The sequence below is a fragment of the Bos indicus genome, chromosome 26 (assembly GCF_029378745.1).
Source record: "Bos indicus isolate NIAB-ARS_2022 breed Sahiwal x Tharparkar chromosome 26, NIAB-ARS_B.indTharparkar_mat_pri_1.0, whole genome shotgun sequence".
Lineage (NCBI taxonomy): Eukaryota > Metazoa > Chordata > Mammalia > Artiodactyla > Bovidae > Bos > Bos indicus.
In genome coordinates this window covers 39,310,467-39,328,069 of record NC_091785.1, presented here as the reverse complement: position 1 = coordinate 39,328,069, position 17,603 = coordinate 39,310,467, and the positions used below count along the sequence as shown (strand labels likewise).

Here is a 17,603-nt window from a genome sequence, read left to right as displayed (position 1 = left end):
ATGAAGAATCATTAATATTATACATGCAAACTGCTAAAATTAAGAGCACTGTAGCATATTTAAAATGCCCCAACATTTCAGTTAGATGTTAGGACTATTTCAAATTATGTATGTTGACCATTGCAGAAACTGGAATTTGAAGTTCAGTATAAGTAAAAATGTGGTTTCAAAGAATAAGATTCATAAATGTTCATAAAGATAAAATAATGCACTTTCTATTTTTAAATATCCCACTATAAAGTTAAAGAAATTCAAGGTTAAATTTGAAAGAATCTGCAATTAAAATGAGGTAACTTAAGAGAAAACACATGGAATACTGACCTAAAATCAACCTGTACTTCCTTCAACCAGCCTCAAAGAAAGCTGTCAGGAGAGGATGCTTTTTTGTGAATGATAGCAGTTGCTTTAAGGGTCTCGAAGCAACCAGAAAATGAGCCATCTTAACAGAGCATGGGATTTAATTAAGATACTACCACTATGTGTTGTGATGTACTATGATGCTGAATGTTCAGTGTTAGCCCTCACCTTTTAAATACTACTTCAATATCACTTAATGTATTATCAACAGCTACTGGTAATAAAGTAATGTATTATTTCTCTATTTTTGGTAAACATAATCTAATTCAAACATTCTCAGCTCACTTACGGTCAGCTGACACATATGATTATGACTTAACCCAGCTAAGGAGTAATTTGTTAGAGATTCTAAGACATTGTTGGAAAAGGAAATGGCAACCCACTCCAGTGTTCTTGCCTGGAGAATTCTACGGACAGAGGAGCGGGCTACAGTCCATGGGGTCACAAAGAGTCAGACACGACTGAGTGATTTTCACTTTCTAAAACACTACTGTTACTTCTTAGACTTGTGTTTGTTAGATTGTAAAAGGTCATATCTTAAAACATGTGAACAGGAATAATACAGCTTACAAAAAGGTGCACAAAGAGATAATAATACAGCTTATAAAGACCTAATACATTTTCTTTTATTTTATTTTATTTTTAAACTTTACATAATTGTATTAGTTTTGCCAAATATCAAAATGAATCCGCCACAGGTATACATGTGTTCCCCATCCTGAACCCTCCTCCCTCCTCCCTCCCCATACCATCCCTCTGGGTCGTCCCACTGCACCAGCCCCAAGCATCCAGTATCGTGCATCGAACCTGGACTGGCATCTCGTTTCTTACATGATATTTTACATGTTTCAATGTCATTCTCCCAAATCTTCCCACCCTCTCCCTCTCCCACAGAGTCCATAAGACTGTTCTATACATCAGTGTCTCTTTTGCTGTCTCTCATACAGGGTTATCGTTACCATCTTTCTAAATTCCATATATATGCGTTAGTATACTGTATTTATGTTTTTCCTTCTGGCTTACTTCACTCTGTATAATAGGCTCCAGTTTCATCCACCTCATTAGAACTGATTCAAATGTATTCTTTTTAATGGCTGAGTAATACTCCATTGTGTATATGTACCACAGCTTTCTTATCCATTCATCTGCTGATGGACATCTAGGTTGCTTCCATGTCCTAGCTATTATAAACAGTGCTGCGATGAACATTGGGGTACACGTGTCTCTTTCCCTTCTGGTTTCCTCAGTGTGTATGCCCAGCAGTGGGATTGCTGGATCATAAGGCAGTTTTTTTTTTTTTTTCTGGGCGACTCCAGCCGCCGCCCCGCTCCTCCAGTTCCTGAAACTCCCCGGCTGCGCGGCCCCTGCCCCCGCCGGCCGAGCCTCCCATCTACCATAAGGCAGTTCTATTTCCAGTTTTTTAAGGAATCTCCACACTGTTCTCCATAGTGGCTGTACTAGTTTGCATTCCCACCAATATAAAGACCTAATACATTTAAATCCCCAGAAAACCACACCAAGGATAGACTATGGCTCTGAGAATACACTCAATCAATACTATACCCAAATTAGTTTGATTTTCCAATAGCCTTGTATCTATTTGCAAATATATCAGCTAATTTTGTCATAAATCATAAAAACCAAAATCAGCAACAAGCAATTTTTTGGACATAGGGCCAGCTAGAGAAAAATAAAAAATGTCTTTGGGTCTCATTTATTTTCATTTAAAAACAAAAAAAGATCTGTTGAATCCCACAGAACTAAAATTCAGATTCCTCCCTTTCCTGAATAAAATGATGAGAAATTGGCATCTTTTAAAAAGCTGCTTCAGACAGTAGCATTTTAGTCCTCTGTTCTTATGTTCTCTATTTAATCCTCACAACAACCTCTTTGCTGCTCAAGATACGTGGGGTCAACCAGAAACTAGACTTACTTCAATTCATTCCTACCATTTTTACAGAAGACCAGCAGTGGGCCACGTGGAGGGACACAGTAATGAATCTCCATCTCCCTCTCCCTGAGTGGGCTGAGTCAGGCTGGCCAGGTGGGACAAGGGAAGCCATACGGCTGGACATCCTGGAACAGCATCAATGTAGTCACATTCTGGAAAGACCAAGCTCTCTGGGCACCCTGGTTCCTGACACGTTCACGCTCTGCCCTAAAGGCCTGCATATTGCCTCTCCTCTGAAGCCAGCCTTTGGCAAGTCCTGGTCTCTGCTGTCATGGCCTGGTCAGAACATAAGCATCTCGGAGTCAGTGATGCTAGGAAAGTCCCTCCCCTTTTCGGGGGCGGGTGCCCTAAAGACTTTTCCTCCTCCATTCCCTCTCTGCTTTATGTGCTCTGAAAGGATGTCTGTGAAACTGGATCTGGAACTCTTGCAAAGCTAGACTGGGAAGGCTTCAGGTTGCTCATCACCAGCTGAAATAGTTCCCATCCAGTACTTATCAGTGTTTCTGCTTCAAGATCTTCCCTCTATCTATTCCCTCCCCAACCCCCAAATGTTCTAAAAACTTGAGAAACCTGATAAACTGACCATAACTGGAAAAACTAGTCAATCTATTACAAAAACAATATTCCCTGTAACTATATAAACTAGTTTTACAAGAAAAGAGTCAGGACAGGTGAAATGTCCAAGAGCCAGTAGTCCCATTATCATTCTTTTATTCTATCGATCCATAGATCCTTCCTCAATGAGCATACTTTGACATTTGAGAGGCTATTTTATTCTCTACATAGACTACATGATAATGAGTATGGTTGTTACAAATGTTTCAGATATTCCCCATAAAAATATAAATCCCAGGGCTTCCCTGGTGGCTCAGTGGTAAAGAATTCGCCTGCCAACGAAGGAGACACAGGTTCCATCCCTGATCTATGAAGATTCCACATGCCACGGAGCAACTAAGCCCCTGGTAACACAATGACTGCGGCCAGGAGCCACAACCACTGAGGCTTGTGCACCTAGAGAAAAGCCCACGCAGTAATGAAAACCCAGCACAGCCATAAATAAATATTATTAAATATATATATAAATCCTATAACTTTGCAGTCAAGAAGGTAGAAAGGTTTATAAAACATTTTTGTCAATATTGAGAAAAACTTGGCTTTGGAGTCAGTATGGAGTTGGAAGTCTGGCTCTCCCTCTTATTCTTTAAACTTGGGCAAATTACTTCTCTGTCCCTGTAAAATAAGAATTAGAAAAAACTAAATTTTATTGTGAGGATGACATGAAACAGTACACATACAGGGCTTAGAACAGTGTCTGGTTCAGAAAAATAATAAATAAAAGCTGCTGTTATTAGCTACTATTTTTAATGCATTTATTTTTACTTGGAGGATAATTGCTTTACAATATTATGTTGGTTTCTGCCATGAGTTGAGTGAGTGAGTGAAGTCGCTCAGTTGTGTTCGACTCTTTGCGACCCCATGGACTGTAGTCCACCAGGCTCCTCCGTCCATGGGATTCTCCAGGCAGGAATACTGGAGTGGGTTGCCATTTCCTTCTCCAGGGGATCTTCCCGACCCAGGGATCGAACCCAGGTCTCCCACATTGCAGGCAGACGCTTTAACCTCTAAGCCACCAGGGAAGTCATGTATGGTTTCTGCCATACATCAACACAAATCAGCCATAGGTATATATACGTCCCCTCACTCTTGAACCTCCCTCCCACCTCCCAACTTTCTAGGTTGTCACAGAGTGTTATTACCTACTATTAATCTTAGCTGACAAAAACTTCCCTCTATCTGTAAAACTTGATTCTGAAAACTGTCATCATTCACCCTACAAAGACTATTTTTTTTGAAAGCCAAAGAAAGGGTGAAAGTTTTTGGAAAGATGTGTTTTCTACTTTGCATGTGTAACAATAAATATTCATAAAATAAGTTTACAGATCTCAATCCAACTGCTGACCTGTTAGAAATATAAAATATGGGGTAAGAAGTGTTCAAGGTATAAACCTGGTAAGCTTTAAAAGAAACTGAAAACTACAGACACCAGAAAAAACTGATTATTCAACAGCAACAAAATTGGTTTAAAAGATTTTTACAATATATTTAACAACTAATTGTTAAATTAAAATGCCCTATTATATTTTGTCATGGTGCTTTGTGAATTTTTAGTAAACATGATTTTTTTAAAAGGTAAAGTTAAAATTTTTTTCAAAGTAAATACTAAATAACACAAAATGCTTAACTGAACAGTTTCATAAAATATAATTTTGCAAAGGAGATAAAAGTTCTATTTAGATGTCAGTTCTGTAGCTAATCTCTCATTCAAAAAAGTTTTCATGACATATTAAATATGTCATTATCAAAAAATAACTAGGAAAAACATGAACACATTTTTATGCTTCTGTGCATTCTAACAGATAACTAGCATCCCCCCCAATAACCGTTCACCAGTATTTATCCGAGTTTCATCTCTAAATAGTTTACATGCTTATGAATGTTACGTGTATGACATGCTCTACCATCTTTTTGTGGTCACTTCATCTCAGAATGAAGCAATACACAGCAGTAAATTATATAACACTCTCTATCAGAACAACCTACAAGGACAAGTGGAAGCAATTTTAAGATTAAAGAGATAAGACCATATCACCCTTCCCCAACGGTGGACTGTATTACATTGCTTTTTAAGTCTTTAAATTACAGCCCTTATTCTCAGATAGTGAAACTCCACTCTCAGAAGATTACTGAATGTTTACACAGTACTTTACCATTTTCCCTGGTTAAAAATAAAACTAAATACTTTCCTCTGGTGGCCATTACCCTGAGAGAGACATAGTGAAAAAGTGAAAGGGTAAGTCGTTCAGTCGTGTCCGACTCTCTATGACCCCATGGATTGTCGGCCGCCAGGCTCCTCTGTCCGAGAAATCCTCAAGGCAAGAATACTGGAGTGGGTAGCCATTCCCTTCTTTAGGGGATCTTCCTGACCCAGGAATAGAATTCAGGTTTCCGCATGAGCCACCAGGGAAGCCCCTAACCCAAAAAGCAGTTCTAAGTATGATCCCAGACTACACATTATACTTAAAAGAATGGAAACACCAGAAAAAATATTCAACTCTTTAGAAGAAAAAATGTAAACAACATTAAAGAAGAAAATAAGGAATACCATCACAAAGAATTTTTCTAAGTGACATTAAATCAGAAAAACATCACAAGCGGAAATGCATCTTTCCTCACATTTATGTCCTTATTCAGCTGGACAGAGATTTTCCACCCCAGTTAGAAGATATTCAAAATAGTCCCTGAAATGACTGAGTATAACACAATATCCTATATTTATGACAATGATATTACTGAGAGAAAACCTGGACTTAATTTAACTCAGTTCAACTCAACCAAAAATGCCTTCTATGTCCTAACACTCAAGCTCAGAGATACCAAGATAAGCAGAATAAAGTCCTTGCTTGAGGAATGCTCTGTCCACTGGGGAAGAAGAAAACTATTTTCATATGAAGCAGTTAAGAGCTACAAACAAAATGTGTACCAAGTGTATAAAACACCTGGAAACACAAAAAGGTGACCAATAATTCTGCCCCAGGAATGCAGAGTGTGGTGAGCACAGAGAAGGGGTGGCACCCAAACTGGATCTTACAAAATAAGGAAAAGAGACCAACAGTAACAAACATTCAAAGCTAAGAAAATGATCATTTTAACCTTAAGTATCAATAATGATCCGTCTGATACCACTAGAAAAGAGTACTGTTTCAGGTTGTTCAATAGCCACAAACATAAAAATCACAATGTTCACAGGCTCTTTTGGTTTTATGATACTGCCCTTTAGAAACAAAAGGGAGCTGGCTAGTAATATATTCAGTTGAATAATCAATAAGAAACTATGAAAGATCATAAATGCTTTAGTTACAAACAACAGCAAAACTGGCTGTAAAAGCAGAGGGAAATGATCCAATAAAATGGAGAATTTTAAGTTAGTGTACAGAGATCTGATAACAATTAAAAAGCCATTATTCCATTTTGTAGTTGTTGTACAGTTGCTAAGTCATGTCCAACTCTTTGCAACCCCATGGACTGCAACACACTAGGCTCCTCTGTCCTCCACTATCTCCCAGAGTTTGCTCAAACTCGTCTCCACTGAGTCAGTGATTCCATCCAACTATCTCACCCTCTGCTGACCCCATCTCCTTTTGCCTTCACTCTTTCCCAGCATCAGGGTCTTTTCCAATGAGCTGGCTCATTATTCTTTGGTCACTCTTTAGAAAGGCTCTTGAGTACTAGATAGGATAAACTATTTAAAGTCAAGAGCATGAGGTTCTTTATTTGCTTGCTATATGTACTTGAACACCTGAAGATCAAAACAGGCTTTTCTGTAAGATAATGGCCTCTTCCTTCCTCTGTATTTTTGGTCTACTTTAGTCTGTGGTTGGCTATATCCTAAGAAGTGAGATAAACCTAATTGCCAAGACTACAACCAATTTACTCAGAAAAAAAGTTAATTTGCCTTCTGATAGGGATTTTGGATACATAAATGGTAACTCAAATTACATAGCTTAATTCAAAATCTAGGCCCAGGTTTCCCTTAACTTTCCTTAAAGTCTTAAGCCTATAGCCCGTTTGAGCTTCCTCAGCTCAGAAATATGGGTTTAAGTATTCTTCCACTAGAAAGGTAAGCTACTAGCCAGCACCCTATAAGAGTAGACTTACTTCACTTGAGGGGAGCAACTTATCTCTAATCAGTATCAGCATTTATTGCTCAATCGTGTCCGACTCTTTGCAATCCCATGGACTGTAGCCCGCCAGGCTCCTCTGTCCATAGGATTCTCCAGGCAAGAATAATGGAGTGGGTAGCCATTTCCTTCTCTGTGGGATCTTTCCGACCCAGGGATCAAACCCAGGTCTCCCACACTGGGGGCAGATTCTTTACCATCTGAACCACCAAGGAAACCCTGGAAGAGGGCTGACTTACTTCACTTGAGGGAAGCAACTTATCCCTAAAGCTATTAGGACTGGACAGGTTTCTGTGTACAAGAAATGAACACAAACCAAACAGAATGACAAATAATTCACTTAAAGTCGTCTATTTAGAGGACTTATCTCCTTTCACGTAATTCCACCAGTCTGGTTCATCTCTATAAATCTTAGGGGCTGAGAGAAAAGGAGAGAGTAGCCCTAGAAATGGAGACAACCACGCCCACCTCTACTAATATCTGCCTCAATTCTGTATCAATACTGATACACAAGTGACCTAGAGATTTCCTGAGTGTTTTCCATGAAACACGTCAATTCTCGTCCTCAAAGAGGTATACCAAACACTTAAACTGGCATTGTTTGAAAAACGTTTCATTATGTACAAAGACCAAAAAAGTCAAACCCTCATTTTATAGCTGAGGAAATGAAGTGCAGAAGTGAGTTAAAGATGATGTCAAGTTCTATCCAGCTGAAATAGTTAATTTTAAGCTCTTAGAATCCAAAGAGCTGGCTCTTTGGCAGCCTAGAGAATTTTGCAATCTACCTTCCCTCAGTTTGCACTTGAAGCCTTCCCCAAACATTGGGGGCAGGGATGGGGGGAAAGACCAGGCAAATGATCAAATCAGGAAAAACAGAAAAGAATGACTGGAGACTGGCCAAAATTAGCCTATCTACAACACCGTCTGTCTCAAGATTATCAAGAGCCTTATCTGGGTGCAGTAGTTTCTCTTCCATTCTGAATTGAGGAAATAAAATGTAATAGCAAGAAAATACACCCCAAAACTAGGGGCGGGGGGGGCGGAAAACAGCTAAGTTCTCCTTCACTGCTCTAGCAAATCAACCACCAGAGCTTCCAAGACAAGTAGTAGAACCGGTCAGCAAGTGTCTTGGGGGCCAATTCTCCTCTCTGTGACCTCCAGCAAGTTACTCAACCTTTCACACCTGTCTCCTCACTTGAAAATGAGGATACCACCACCTGCCTGGTAAGGTTGTTGTGAAGATTGGGAATAATAAGGGATCAAATCCTTGGAAACCCTCCTATATACGGTAACTGCTATGATATATACAAAAGGTTGATTTGTACCTTTCATACTTTCCAATTCATACCATGTAATTCTTTGTCTAGATTACACACAAGAACTACAGGTAAACTCGAAATGCTCTCGCGATTTCCTTAAAGAACTCTATTCTCTCACATCTCCTAAAAGGAAAGATCTCTGCGGTGATTAGGAAAAAGGACCGGCACCCTCGACGGGGAGGGGCTACTGAGCCCCTCCAGAGGACCGCCCCCTGGACTGTCAGCTCTCTGAGGGCAGGGACTGTCCTGCTTAACTCACCACTGTGACCTAGTTTTCCTAACGCAAACTAATGTTGTAGAGTGAGGCATATCATGACAGCTTACACGACACCGAAACACGGACCCACGAGACTGTGTCGCACAATACTGAGTCACATATAAACATTAAAAGTTGAACATTACAGGTTAATTGTAATACTAAAAATTTTTTTAAAGGTGCTGTAAATCGAGTGCTTATGAGGTAATCAGAATGAAGCCATGCCCATAATGATAAGGGACCAGAAACACAGAGATGTCAACAGGGACTGAAGCTCCTGCAGGACTTTCTACGGAAACTGGCGCGACCGGGATTCGAACCCAGAACTTGCCCGGAAGGAGGGTCAGAGGGCACTCCAGAGAGGAGGCGGCCTTTAAAGCCAGGCGCACCTCACCCGAACTTTCTGGTGGGCGCCGGCCCGACCCTGACTGCGGGCGCCTCATCCCAGGTTCCCCTCTCTCCGGACAGCGGAGCGGATCTCGACGCGGAAGCGCGCTCGGAGGGGCGAGGGTCGCCGGCCCTTTGTCCCCCGCGGAGGGGCAGGGGCCCGGCGAGCGCTCCCTCCCCTCAGGAAATAATGACAGATCTCGCGCCCTCGCTCGCGCCCGCCCCGCCCGCCACGGCCGCCGGCGGCGCCCGATCCGCAGCCTCCGGCTGAGGGGCCCGGCCGCGCCCCCTCACCGGCCCCCGCCAACCCGCCCAGGGCGACCCCCGCCCCCCGCCGCCAGCCTCACCCGGTCGAAGCTGGAGGCCGCCGTCGCGGCGGCTGCACCACAGCGCGCGCTCGCCCTGCTGCAGGATGTAGTGGTCCTTAGCTTGGAAGAGCTCCATGCCGGCCCCGGACGCCGAGGGAGGCGGCGGCGGCTCCGGTGCGCCCGCGGCTCGGCGGCGGCGGCTCGCACGGGCAGTCTTCGTTGGCCGGGGCCGCCTGAGCCCGCGCGCTTCAGGGAGCGGCGGCTGAGGAAGCGCCCCGGCTGCCCGACCCGCGGGTGGAGAACGCGCCCGGGCGGCGGCGGCGGCCTTGGAGGCCTCTCCCCGGCTCCGCCCCTTTCCCGGCCCCGCCCCCGGCACCTCCCCTGGCTCCTCCTCGCCCCACCCCTTCCCGGCCACTCCCCCGACTTCCCCCAGGCTCCGCCCCCTCCCCGTTTCCTCCCCGCCCCTTTCGCCTAGTTCACCTTTCGGTTCCTCTTGCTGCCCTTTCCCGCGGCCTTTTTCACTGGTTTCTTCTGGCTTTCTCCTCCTGGTTCCTCCCTCGAGGCTCTTCCTCCTGCCTCTTCTCTCCCCTCCGGGCAGCCCCCTTCTCCTACAACTCCTCTCAAGCCCCGCCCCTGGCTGGCCCTCTGTCCCTCCCCTGGCTGATACGGTCAGAACCTCGGGCCTGGTTGAGTCTGGCAGCGCAGCTGCTCTGCGGCCTTTGGGGCAGAAGCCCCCTCCTGGGACCTCCTCTCCTTCCTATGCGTCAGGTTATTTGTTACTTTCACCAGCTCTGAGAAAAGCCAGGCCCAATCCCCAAATACAGCCTGAAATCCCCTCGTTCCCGGGCCTGAGCTGCCCGCAAAGACCCAGACTTAGGAGAGCTGGGAAATGCGACCCATAGGGCTGGCTGCAGGGGTCTATCCGGAACCAGACTCTCCTCCTCCGAGCGGGAGCGTCTTCTCTTTTGGAATTTCCTCTTAGAACCTTGTGACATTTGACAACAGCAAACATTCAATAAATGCAAATCAACAAGAAGCATGTAACAATAGAAATTAAGTATTAGCAGCTGCTGCTGCTGCTAAGTCGCTTCAGTTGTGTCCGACTCTGTGCGACCCCATAGACAGCAGCCTACCAGGCTCCTCTGTCCCTGGGATTCTCCAGGCAAGAATACTAAACAGGGCTCTAATAACGAGGCAGAAGAGAGCAAAGTTCATAAGCTATCATGTCCCGAATTAAGAAGGATGCATGTGAGAAGACTTAATGTCAAGGAAATAAAAGGGGTCTATTTTGACAGGGATGAGATGTCTGGAGAACATCTTGTGGAAGATGGAGACCCTCCCAAATATCTGATCTCTCTTGAAAGGCCAGGTGGTCTATTGAACAGAATGGGGCTTGGGAGTCAGATCCCCAGTTCCATGTCCCACTCTAGGGGTGATCTAGCTGTATGATCTTGGGAAGATGTCTTGGTCTCAGATGGTGCTGAACTAGAGTCTTTCTAGGCCTATCTCCTGCCTTTTCTAATGCCTTAAAAAGGATGAAGGAAAAAACAAGTAAAACAAACAAAAGGTAGAAGAGAAAGGCAATTCTTTTAACCTTCTGCTAGATAAAAGTGAGAGGGCAATGGCACCCCACTCCAGTGCTCTTGCCTGGAGGGTCCCATGGATGGAGGAGCCTGGAAGGCTGCTGTCCATGGGGGCTGAGGGTCGGACACGACTGAGCGACTTCACTTTCACTTTTCACTTTCATGCATTGGAGAAGGAAATGGCAACTCACTCCAGTGTTCTTGCCTGGAGAATCCCAGGGACTGGGGAGCCTGGTGAGCTGCTGTCCATTGGGTCGCACAGAGTTGGACACGACTGAGGCGACTTAGCAGTAGCAGCAGCAGATAAAAGTGAGAGGCCCCAAAAGTAGGAAGGAGTTCCAGATTACTAATTATTCCAGTCCACACTGATTTCTCTGTTGAATTTTCATAGCACAGAAAGTCCCAGGATGACAAACTCTCCTGGAATCTCTGATAAGTACTATGGCTTTTGGACTGCCCAAACAGTTCAGCCTGCAGGTCAAAAGGAGTGATTACTATGGCAAATGAGATGAGTTGGACAAAGAAGATAATGGCAGTAAGATGGTGAAGATTCGGTGGAACCATCAGTGTCAGATTTATTATTGAATTCAGTCATGTGTGGACTTTCCTTAGCAACAAGGAATAGATAGTGAGAAAGTCTTAAGAAGACAGGATGTTCTGCAAATTACTTCATTATTTTTTTAATCATATTGCCAGATGTGAAGAAAATAATGCTACTGTAACCATTTTGAGTCAACTGATCAGTTGATTGAAACTTTCTCTGATGTTTTAAATCAGTGATTCCAGCGCTGGCTACTTATTAGAATCACCTAAGGAGTTTTTCAAATTTACCAATGGATCTCAGAACAATTAAAGCAGAATTTAGTTGAGATGGGCTCTGGCAGCAGTATTTTCTTTCTCTAAGCTCCCCAGAGTATTCTGATGTGTAGCCAGGATTAAGCACCACTGTTTTAAATGAAATTAATTGGAAAAAATCTGCCTGACAGCAGCTTAGTAGAACACACCTGTCAGTTATCAACTAATACCCAGGAACGGGGTTTATGACCTGTATGTAAATCCAGGTTTAACAAGCAGACCTCTTAAGAGAGAGAGAGAAGCTGAAGATGCTCCTGGAATCTATCTGACGCAGATGCACATGGCTCTGTTCTTCTCACTCTGAAAGCATGCTTGACTTTGGGGTAGCTGGAGCCTGGGCCTGGTAGCAGGGCCTGGCCAAGCAGAGTGAGTGGAAAGAGTAAACACTGTGTCTCTCATGTTGTCCCTCAGTTTCCGGCCACAGATGCCTTGCCTTGTCCACTAGAGACTTCCTGAACTTCGGATACTGCTTACCTGCCAGGTGCTCCCAACTCTACCAGACCTGGCTGGTCTCCCCATCCTTCATCACTCTCCTCCAACTTCCTAATTCAAGACCTTCTTGCACTTGAAGGATGCCACCCAGTTTATGGTAGAAGGTTCATGTGATGCTGTTTTTTAAAAATGAATAACCATCATGTGTATTATGTATCTTTACATGTATCATACATTTATACTAATTTAAGTATGTCCACTAGGAAGTTAGGTTCTAGCCTGTTCTGTATTATAGCGTCGGTTTCCTTACTTTTTTAAAAGAGATGATCACTGAGTGTTCTTCTAGCCTTAAAATCAGTGAATGTGAGGACATGTGTCCACATAGTTAAACTTACACAAATAATAATGGTAAATGACTCAACTGTGATTATTGATTTGTCTTTCATTCTCACATTTACTGTTTCTGAGATTTGAGGGTTCTTATTAGATTCTAGTGTCCTATGGTGAAATTGGGCTTTTAACATCATCTTCTGTCTACTTGTCTACAGTCTTGTATGCTATTTGTCTACAAGAACATTCTTCAGTCTTATTTGTACATGAGAAATCTTCCAGAGAAGATATATATTTGTTAAATGTATATTCTGCCTGTCAGGAGACTGCTGATTTCTTCAGTCAGCAGTTGGGACCATAAAGAGCCTACGATACTCACAAGCCAAGTTTTCACATTTAACCAATCATCACCAATGTTTCCTGGATTTGACTGCCATATCTCCTCCCATAACTTTATGAAGGACAACTGGAAATTGTAACAACCATTTTGGAACTTTAACATATATAATAAAAGACGCTTACTCCTTGGAAGGAAAGTTACAACTAACCTAGATAGCATATTCAAAAGCAGCGACATTACTTTGCCGACAAAGGTCTGTCTAGTCGAGGCTATGGTTTTTCCAGTGGTCATGTATGGATGTGAGAATTGGACTGTGAAGAAAGCTGAGCACCAAAGAATTGATGCTTTTGAACTGTGGTGTTGGAGAAGACTCTTGAGAGTCCCTTAGACTGCAAGGAGATCCAACCAGTCCATTCTAAAGGAGATCAGTCCTGGGTGTACTTTGGAAGGACTGATGCTAAAGCTGAAACTCCAATACGCTGGCCACCTCATGTGAAGAGTTGACTCATTGGAAAAGACTGATGCTGGGAGGGATTGGGGGCAGGAGGAAAAGGGGACGACAGAGGATGAGATGGCTGGATGGCATCACTAACTCTATGGACATGAGTTTGGGTGAACTCCAGGAGTTGGTGATGGACAGGGAGGCCTGGCATGCTGCAATTCATGGGGTTGCAAAGAGTTGGACACGACTGAGTGACTAAAATGAAGTGAACTGAACTGAATATTGTTCATTTGAGAAGCACCAGAAGAAAGTCCCTGAAGTCCCTCTGGAAACAGTTAACATTCGTCTAAATGATACTTTTGTTTAAAAGAGAAGATGATCTCTCCTCCATTGTTATACTTTGGGGGTTAATAAGTTCTGCTTTTTAGTTGCACAGTCTGACAAACTTGTCAAGGACCCACATTATTGTTTAAACCAGTGATGATGCTTTTGTGTGTGTGTGTGTGTGTGTGTGTGTGTGTGAGGGGAGGGGGAGTTGGCGGGGGGGGGGCTGAGGGGGGGAGGGAATGGAATGTGTTTTCTGTATCTCGTCTTTCTCCTTCCAGAGGAAAGAAAATTAGCCTTTTACAGTGATAATTTCATATTTGTCCAAAAACAGCTGTCTCTCACTTCCTCTCTGTTATGCATTTATTTTTCAATTTTAAAAATAGCTTAAAAATTAGAGAGTTCTAAATAAGCTAATTTAAAAAAAAAAAGATACTGTTAAATAGAAAAGGTCCAAGTTGCAGAGAGACTTGAATGTATCCCACTTGGGCTTTTAATGGGGAGAGTGGGAGAGATATTATGTTTTTATAAGCCCAAAACATTTCTGAAACAAAACACAGGAAGTGTGATTACCTTTGAGGAATGGGAATAGGGCTTGGGGGGGACACTCAGAAATGGCATGAAAGAGAATAGAAACTTAATTTTCACTTTATATTTCTGTATATTCTTTTGATTTTTTAATGTGTTTTTAATGCCTCAAACTAAAATACAGAGTTAAATATGTGTGTGTCTAAAACATATTCTTCCACCGCACACAAAAACGTATTTTTAGGTAACTTATTACCTAAGGATTTAGAACCTTTTGCCTTGACAAGTCAGGAATCCAGGGCATAGCTCTTTTTATTCTACACACGCTACTTAATATTTTTGAGTTTTCCTAACACCTTAAATGCTGTCAAAGTGAGCTGTGGTTAAGTATATAAGCCATTTTTCTGCCCTGTATCCACTTTTAAATAGAATATAAGGAAGAGTTTTTCCTTTAGCACCTTTACTTAAACCACAGCAATAGCTGTGGCTTGTCCAGCCTCTGCCAATTGTAATTCTCAAGCTGATGGCCTGTTGGGGCCTTTACCATTGTAAATCAGTAACGACTGTCAATAATGCCTTCTGTTAGATAGTCATTTTAAAGGTTTTTCAGAGAAGGCTTTGTGCTGCACGGGAAAACAATGGCGACAGGGCTGGGGGTGGGGTAGAGGTGGAATTGTGTGTGTGTGCTTAGTCGTGTCCGACTCTTTGCGACCCCATGGACTGTAGACTGTAGAAATTTGGTACACCTTTGGAAAAGCTGCCCAGTGCATTTCCAACCCATTGTTTCTTCTGCTGGTTAAATAATAACCGCTCACAGTGTTGCACCTTTTCATGAGAGTAGCACTAGTGACAAGGAAATTGAGGGTTTGGATTTTCCTAATACTGCTCCATTCTTTACCCTGAATTTTACATCAATTCTTCAAAGAGCCTGCAGAAACACAGTGAAGGGTGTGTGTTGGGGTGCTCCCAACTGGATGAGCGTAGGGAGTGAGGGGTATATAGGGTTGGAGAGTGGGGCAGCGAATAATACAGTGTGATTTGCAGAGTCTCCAAGGTAATGTTTTTAATGAGGCGCATGCTCAGATGGTAAAGAATCCTCCTGCAATGCAGGCAACTTGGGTTCGATCCCTGGGTCAGGACAATCCCCTGGAGAAGGGAATGGCAACCCACTCTTCTTGCCTGGAGAATTCCATGGGCAGAGGAGCCTGACGGACTACACAGTCCGTGGGCTTGCAAAGAGTAGGACACGACTGAGCAACTGAGCATGCTCACACGGTGACTCAGGCTTATTTCCCAAAGAGAGGTCTGGCCCTCCTTGGAGGGTGGGAGAGGGGGGAAAAATAGAAGGCTAAACTGGCTAGCTCTCCAGCTGTGGGAAAAAGGGGACAGGCTGGGGACACTCAGACACTAAAAAGTCTATGCCATCACTTCTGCATGGGCCTATTTCTCCCTTGGGATTCTGTAAAACTATTTTTATTTTGGATGGGAAAAAATCATGGCCCATAAGCAATTTTATCTGGGGCTTTTACATTTAAAGGCCACTGACTAATATCTGGATTTTCTTTCTGTTGTGATTTCATGTTTGGAAGTCTGTCTCAGAGGAGGAGAGCAAGCTTCGGGGAACTCTGCCTGCAGAGATGGACAAGCTCTGGATCTGAAGGCATTCCCTAAAGCAACACCAGCCCCTTGTTTTCTGCCGACCTGGCCTATTTGGAGCAAATTACTTACTGTTCTGTCTGTCCAGCTTGGAACTGAGAAGTCCAAAGGGATGGAGAGAGACAGACAGGAAGGATCCGTGTCAGGAGGCAGGCAATTTAGATGAACTCTTTTGCCTTGTTCTCTCTACCCTCACCCCCATCCTAGCCCCAACAGATAGCTAGCAGAGCCCTAGGTCCCTGCCCACTACCCCTATTAATGGAAGCCTAATGTACTTGGGCAAATCTCCCAGCTCTCCAAGTCAATTTCCCTTATGTAGACTAGAGATAAAATACAAAACTGTCATAAGACAAATTGAGAGTAACATGGAAGCATATACATTACCATATGTAAACAGATAGCCAGTGGGAATTTGCTGTATGAAGCAGGGAGCTCAAATCTGATGCTCTATGACAACATAGAGGGGTGGGGTGGGGTGGGAGGTAGGAGGGAGGGAACATATATATACCTATGGCTGATTCCTATTGCTGTATGGCAGAAACCAACAGAATATTGTAAGCAATTATCCTCAAATTAAAAATAAATTAATAAAAAAATATATATATATAACTTTCTTCACAAGTTTATTGTGAGGATTAAGGGAATTCGTCTTTGAAACAGTGTCCTAAGCTATAAAGTGTTAAAGAATTCTTACTGTATAACTTTCAAAAAATGTACTTTATGTGTAAAGTTTTTCCCTCTAGACCTCAACTGAGAGATTTCTAACATATTACATATATTTTAACACATATATGATATACCTACTATGTATATATTAACATACATGTGTCTGTGCTCAGTCATGGCTGACTCTGCTACCCCACAGACGGTAGCCCTACTACCACGCTCCTCTGTCCATGAGAATATACAGGCAAGAATACTGGAGTGGGTTCCCATTTCCTTCCCCAGGGGATCTTCCCAACCCAGAGATGGAACCCGAGTCTCCTGTGTCTCCTGCTTTGGCAGGCAGATTCTTTACCACTGCACCACCTGTGAAGCCCGTATATTAATATATACTAAAGATGAAATATGTTAGTATGTATGATTCAGTATATAGATACAGGATTGATGTCAGGTTGGTTTATCAGTTACCAGGCAAACCAATGGCTGCAGCAGGGGCAAGCGTGTAGACAGTTCCCATTAAGTCCTAAAATTAAGAGGATTGGATAATCACATGAGAGAAGCAGGACTTAGTCAAGCGGGACATGTACAGAAAGCAAGAGAACAGCCATCTGTCATGACCTAACTGTACAATTCCTCACCAGAGACAGAGGATCTGCCCTAGGGCTAATAAAACTTAAGCTTCAGGACTTTGTTTTAGTATTCCATTTAAGTTATTCCAAAATAATGGCTCTGTTTTCTTGTACCGTATAATATATATCTTGGATGCTTACTTATTTTACATTAAGCTTCAGGACTTTGGGGGCTTTCCTGGTGGCTCAGATGGTAAAGCATCTGCCTGCAATTCGGGAAACCGGGATTCAATCCCTGGGTTGAAAAGATCCCCTGGAGAAGGAAATGGCAACCCACTCGAGTACCCTTGCTGGAACATCCCATGGACAGAGGAGCCTGGTAGGCTACAGTCCGTGGGATTTCAAAGAGTCGGACATGACTGAGCGACTTCACTTTCACTTTTCAGGACTTTTGGATTTCATCCAAAGCCCTCTGCATAATTCTGTATTCATTACTTTGTATTCTTCTCTATAAAGAAGAACCTCCATATGTTGGAAAGCTTCCGGTGCCACAAACCATGATCC

At 43.1% G+C, this 17,603-nt stretch overlaps 1 protein-coding gene across 3 annotated transcripts in view; it reads right to left on the bottom strand.

Annotated features, from left to right (window-relative positions):
• Window positions 1-9,664, bottom strand: part of INPP5F (inositol polyphosphate-5-phosphatase F) — a 94,222-nt gene extending 84,558 nt beyond the window's left edge. The window contains exon 1 of one of the 3 annotated variants that reach the window (XR_011564306.1): window positions 9,357-9,659. Coding sequence is in view for 2 of the 3 variants with exons in the window: in XM_070780939.1 (XP_070637040.1) it covers window positions 9,357-9,453 (97 nt within the window). In the remaining variant the exon portion in view is untranslated. Of the gene's footprint in view, window positions 1-9,356 lie in introns of all 3 variants that reach the window. The other 2 variants (XM_070780939.1, XM_070780937.1) reach the window with 2 other exon arrangements.
• Window positions 9,665-17,603: the final 7,939 nt, after the last annotated feature.